The sequence below is a fragment of the Tamandua tetradactyla genome, chromosome 21, assembly GCF_023851605.1.
Source record: "Tamandua tetradactyla isolate mTamTet1 chromosome 21, mTamTet1.pri, whole genome shotgun sequence".
In the NCBI taxonomy this organism is placed as follows: domain Eukaryota; kingdom Metazoa; phylum Chordata; class Mammalia; order Pilosa; family Myrmecophagidae; genus Tamandua; species Tamandua tetradactyla.
In genome coordinates this window covers 47,911,189-47,917,188 of record NC_135347.1, presented here as the reverse complement: position 1 = coordinate 47,917,188, position 6,000 = coordinate 47,911,189, and the positions used below count along the sequence as shown (strand labels likewise).

General features: G+C 42.5%; 1 protein-coding gene across 1 annotated transcript; it reads left to right on the top strand.

Moving 5' to 3' along the window:
* Positions 1 to 1,744: 1,744 nt before the first annotated feature.
* LOC143665205 (centromere protein L-like) lies at positions 1,745 to 4,903 on the top strand. The gene is made up of 3 exons (XM_077138665.1): positions 1,745 to 2,111; positions 3,871 to 4,294; positions 4,834 to 4,903. Exons 1-3 carry the CDS (start codon positions 1,745 to 1,747, stop codon positions 4,901 to 4,903), a joined length of 861 nt encoding a protein of 286 aa, XP_076994780.1.
* The last annotated feature ends 1,097 nt before the right edge of the window (positions 4,904 to 6,000 follow it).

The following is a 6,000-nucleotide window of genomic DNA, read 5'->3' as shown; positions in this document are numbered from 1 at the left end:
TTGATTTAAGGAGATAGCCTCTTCCTCTGAATATGATGAACTACATTCAACAGGAGAATTTTTTCTAATTTTTGCTTAACTTGCTTAACTTTTATTTCCAAGGAATTAAATATTGAATTTTAATATTGATTGCATTTTTAACTTTTGCTAAAAAAGCAAAAGATGAAAGCTCATCTCACTGGAAAGGATATTATTGTATTTCATTTTATAATCAAGTGAAACTGGCTTATACCCCTCCTTAGGCCCTATATTCCTTGTAGAACCATGGTTCCAGGATTTACTATGACTGTGGCTTAACCTCCCAGAGACTTCCTGCCTCCATCTGAAAACTGGGGCTGTATTCAAGGCTGCCGGGCACAACACAGAGGTTATACATGGCAATGGTAAAGAAGCCTGCACAACTGTACACGGCAGCTCAATTGTATTGGTTAGACACTGGTTCAGCCTTTGCAACAGAGGCTCACAATTAGAGTGGTTTAAAAAGCTGAAAACTTATTTCTTTCTCACAGAAGAGCCAAAGAGTAAGCAGATCGGGACTGGCATGGAAGATTTATAGCGTCAGGGGCCCAGGCTCCTTCTCTCTACTTTCCTTGCCACCCTGGGGTACAGTCCTCACACACATGACCCAGAAACTCTTACCGCCACATCCACATCTGCAGCAGCAGGAAGAGGGGGTGCAGAGGGCTGTGCTGCCACCCCTTTAAGGGCATGTCTTAGAAATTGCTTATATCACTTGCCCTCTCATCCTGTTGGCCAGAATTTGTTCATAAAGTCTTGGCTGCAAGGGCAACTGGAAAATGTCCGTTTTTTCCAGCTATCTCTATTCCAGAAAGGGTGGGCGACTTAGTTGGGGGAGAGATAGTTTGGGGAGAACGACAGGAAGTTTCTGCCTGAGGGGTTAGAAATATCTTCCATATATACTACTAGGGGACAGCTCAAGGATTAAACAACTAGTGAAAATGCTTCATGAATAGTAAAATCCTATACAAATATAAACACAATTCAAGAGTAAAAGATCTTGAGGGGCGGGCCGCGGTGGCTCAGCGGGCAAAGTGCTTGCCTGCTATGCCGGAGGACCTCGGTTCGATTCCCGGCCCCAGCCCATGTAACAAACAAACAAAATACAATAAAACAAGAAAATGTTTAAAGATGTTTCCCTTTCTTCCTCCCTTCCTTCCTTCCATCCTTCCTTCCTTCTCTCTGTCTTTCCTTAAAAAAAAAAAAAAAAAAAAAATCTTGAATACGAAAGTCTCAAATCTTATTATTCATTATGTTTTACAGCTGAAATTAACATCTCCCCACCCCAAACTTTTATTTTGATGTGGCAAACACTGAAAAGGCATGGCTAAGGCGGGGGTATGGAAGACAACAGCTCACCCCACTGGTAGTGGGAACAGGGCAAACTGAATCTATATCCCCCAAATCTGGACATTTTCAAGGGAAACTTGTTGTCTTTATTTTGGTTGTTGATGGGATGATGATGATGATAATTTCCACCAAGAAGTGCAAAATTTTACTTGGTTATCCTTTTCATGCCTTTAAATATAACTTTTATCGTATAGAATATTAATGAAAAAAATAGAAAAATGGTTTTGCCAACTTAGCTAGCTTTTACTAGTAACACTGAGAAGAGGGTTAGTTAGGTTTTTTTTGTCCAGACCATTTCTCAACTTTGGATTTCAAATGCCCCACTTGAATATGAGAAATATTCTCCCATAAAAAGCTATGGCAGATTTCAGGGAAGATGGTGGGGAAGGATAGGCTGGGTTCACCCTTGCTCCATGGAGCACCTAGAAAAGTGACAGAAAAATGGCTGGAAAAGCAGTTCCAGAGTGCAAGTGACAGAGAGGGTCGTCTACGCTATGTAGGCAAGTCCTGGATGAAAAAGCAGAGGAATCAGTACGGAGAGAACGAGACGAGTGTGCTCAGTTGGGAGTCCACCTGGTGCAATCAGCAGCAAGCAGAAGGGAGCAGGCCCAGAAGATCCCTGCACAGCTACCTGTGCCTGCAGCTGGCTTGGGAGATCTTCCCACTCAGCCCTACAGCCAGGAGCCCCATGGGGAACCCGGAAGCCAGCAGACTTGTTTGCCTGCACACAGACCTTCCAGCCAGTGCATAGTGATGCCCCACACCCTGAGGCAGGCCGCTGTGGATGCCATGCTTTTTGGAAGATACTGGGAGGAAGAGAAGGGGACATAGACTGGAGCCCATGTGACAATTGGTTGATGAAAGAGACTTGTTGGGTCCCACTAAGCCTTCCCTTTTACTGTGGAGGCCTGGAGCCCCCAGGTGTGCATGGGCAGAGAGGCACAGCCAGAAAGCATGCCAAGCCCAGCTGAACTGCTAGGCTTTTCCAGGTTAGCTGAGTGCAGGGGCACTTGAAATGCCCAGACCCACAGCCCAAGTTCATCCCACTCACGAGCCTGGTGACCACCAGACCCCAGGTCCACAAACAGATTCTCTGCTGAGGTGCACACTGCACATACCCCACCTCTACCCCCCACCCTGTGCATGGAGACCAGCAGCCTTGGCTGGAATTGCACCAGGTCTCCATCCAGCTGAGGATGGAGGAGATGGTCCATCCCTCAGGGGAAGAGATGGTCCAAGCCCACCATCTGCTGAGAAGACGGGGAAAGTGCATCCTGGCAAACTGCCTATCTGCCTAGTTTTCAACACATCTTCAAATCGAGTTGCATATTCTGCTTGAGATCTGGACTGAGGCTTGGCAGGGAATTACTGACAAACCAAGAACAACTCAATGCAAACCCAAACAAATACAAAACCAGAGGGAAATCAACTTTCAGAATAACCTTATCCAGATAATCAAATGCCTTAAAGCCAGCTGAAAATCACAAAGCACCTAAAGATGCAGGCAGATATGGCCCACTCAAATGACAAGATTAAACACCGGAGGAGACACAGAATTTGGAACAACTCATCAAAGATATTCATACAACTCTCCTAAATAAATTCAATAGGATGATTAATTACATAAAGGATATCAAAACGACACTAGAAGAGCACAAAGAAGAATTTGGAAGAATAAATTAAAAAACAGTAGATCTCAGAGAGATGAAAGATACTGTAAACTGAATAAAAAATATAACAGAGACACAGCAACATATTTGAAGAAGCAGAAGAAAAAATAAGTGGACCAGAGGACAGGACAACTGAATTCAAATGCACAGAAGAACAAATGGCCAAAAAAGATGGAAAAATTTGAATTTGAACTCAGGGAAATGATGGACAACACAAAGCACACAAATGTAAGGATCGTCAGTGGCCAGAAGGAGAAGAAAACAGTAGAGGGCTAGGAATAGTGGTTGAGGAGATAATGGGGGAAAACATCCGAACCCTTATAAAAGACATAAATATGTGAAGCAAAGAAGCCCAAAGACCCAAAATGGATTACATTCAAATAGACCCACTCCAAGATGCATACTAATCAGACGCTCAAATACTGAAGAGAAGCAGAAAGTCCTGAAAGTAGCAAGAGAAAAGTGATTAACTATAAACAAGGGAAACCATATAAGACCAGGTTCAAACTACTCAACAGGCACCACAGAGGCAAAAAGGAAGTAGTATGATATATTTAAGATTCAGAAAGAAAAAGACTTTCAGCCAAAAATACTTTATCCAGCAAAATTGTCCTTCAAAAGTGAGGGAGAGTTTTGCATCTCTGATGAACTTGCTTGTCGAGAGGGAATTTGGGAGGTCCAGGGGTTGTTTGGGCTGTCACTTAGCTGTCACTTTGGTGACGTTTTTACTTCAAGGAAGTTAATTTTGACATAGTTTTGAATCCAGACCTGAAGAACGATTCACGAAGCAGAAATGGGTGACAGTGTCATCACGGCATTTTGTTGACAACAGATCCTTGTGATGCATCTGAATTGACTCCTAGACAAAGGGCATCCTCACGGCTTAAAGATTACTTCAAAAGTGCCATCTCTCTGCAGAAAATAATAGAGTCAGTCAGGAAGCTGACTTCGCTTGTCCTGACTTTACCTAGAAGGAAAATTCCCCAGTGTTCACAATTGCAGGAAGATATTGATATTCTAAAGGTTGCATTTCTTCTGCAAAAACAATGGACTTTGTATAGTTTAATTCCCTTAAGTAGATTCTCTTACACCAATTTCAAAGAGTATTCTAGATTTCTGAGTGCATTTATTTCTGCTGAAAAGAAAAAAGAACCTGCTGTGGAAGTGGGAGAAGACTTTAACATCAAAGTGACTTTCCCTCCCCTCCTCGAACTGAAAGGAACACACAGGGACCTTGAAGCATTCCTTGTACAAATTTTGCCAAAATCTCAGTTGTATCTGAGAACACAGAAGGGAATGTGTAATGGACTGGTTGGTTCTGATGTATGTTTGGAGATAGGCTTCTGGAGACTGCTGCAGAAGATTGCACCTGGCTACCCTCATTTCCTGTAAACAGAGCATAGTCGAATACAGCCATAATTGGAACCTGGTTTCAGAAAACCTTTGACTGCTATTTCAGTCCGTTAGCAATCAGTGCGTTTATTCTTACCTGGATGACTGCTATGTGGCTGACATGCAAAATGGACCATTTTATGCCTACTGAATTTCTTTGGTTTGTACCCTTTAGCCCTCAGAGTCTGGATATCGCTTATGCCATACATCCAGGGGATGCAAAAGCTTTGTGGGACAGTGTCCACAAAACACCTGCAGAGGTTACCCAGGAGGAAGTTGACTTATTTATGGACTGCTTTTATTCACACTCTCATAGATATTTCAGAATTCATTTATCAGCCACAAGATTTATTTGTGTTCCAACAGCTGTAGTTTCAGCACATACCAATGGAAAAATAAAGACTCTGTGTCATAACTACCTTCTTGGAGTATTGGCATATTGGACAGAACTGGGAATTTTTCAAATTGAGTGAGGCCTTGCGTAGACTATAAGTTATGGATTATATACCTTTTTCTCATTGATTGTCTACTTGCTATGCTGAGGGGGACTGCAGGGGAAATGGGCATCTATCTCTGTATCTGTTTGTGTCACAGTGCCTTTGGATGGCCCAGATGAGAAGCCAAGAAGGATCCAGAAGACAAATAGGCTGATAATGGATGAGCTGCTGCCGGGTGTCATGATGATCTGGAATGTTAGCTTCTTGAAAATGCTGAGTTATTAGTTTGTTGGTCATCATTTTTTTTTCCTTTTTCCTCTATGATGTTTATTAGGTCAACTAGAGATTCAAATGAGATATCTCTAATATGGAACACTTCTAATTTGGGTCTTTAAAACCTGTAAACCTTTTGGATCCTTTAAACTTCCATTCAGAGAGATTTCTGTCTTCTTTTTTTTTTGTTCCCCCTATTATCTATTTTTATTCCATATGTTCTACTCCTTTGTTGACAAGGTAGATAAAAGGAGCATCAGACACAGGGTTTTCACAATCACACAGTCACATTGTGACAGCTGTATCATTATCCAATCATCCTCAAGAAACATGGCTACTGGAACACAGCTCTACATTTTCAGGCAGTTCCCTCCAGCCTCTCCATTACATCTTGAATAACAAGATGATATTTACTTGAAGCATAAGAATAACCTCTCGACTCTGTTTGGAATCTCTCAGCCATTGACCCTTTGTCTCATTTCCCTCTTCCCCCTTTTGGTCAAGGTTTTCTCAATCCCTTGATGCTAAGTCTCAGCTCATTCTAGGGTTTTTCTCAATCCCTTGATGCTGAGTCTTCATTCATTCCAAGATCTCTGTCCCACGTTGCCAGGAAGATCTACACCCCTGGGAGTCATGTCCCATGTAGAGAGGGGTAGGGTGGTGAGACTGCTCGTTGTGTTGGCTGGAGAGAGAGGTCACATCTGAGCAACAAAAGAGGCTCTCTTTAAAATGAGACAAAGTGTCAATGGCTGAGAGATTCCAAACAGAGTCGAGAGGTTATCCTGGAGGTTATTCTTACGCATTAAGTAGATATCACCTTGTTGTTTAAGATGTAGTGGAGAGGCTGGAGGAAACTGCCT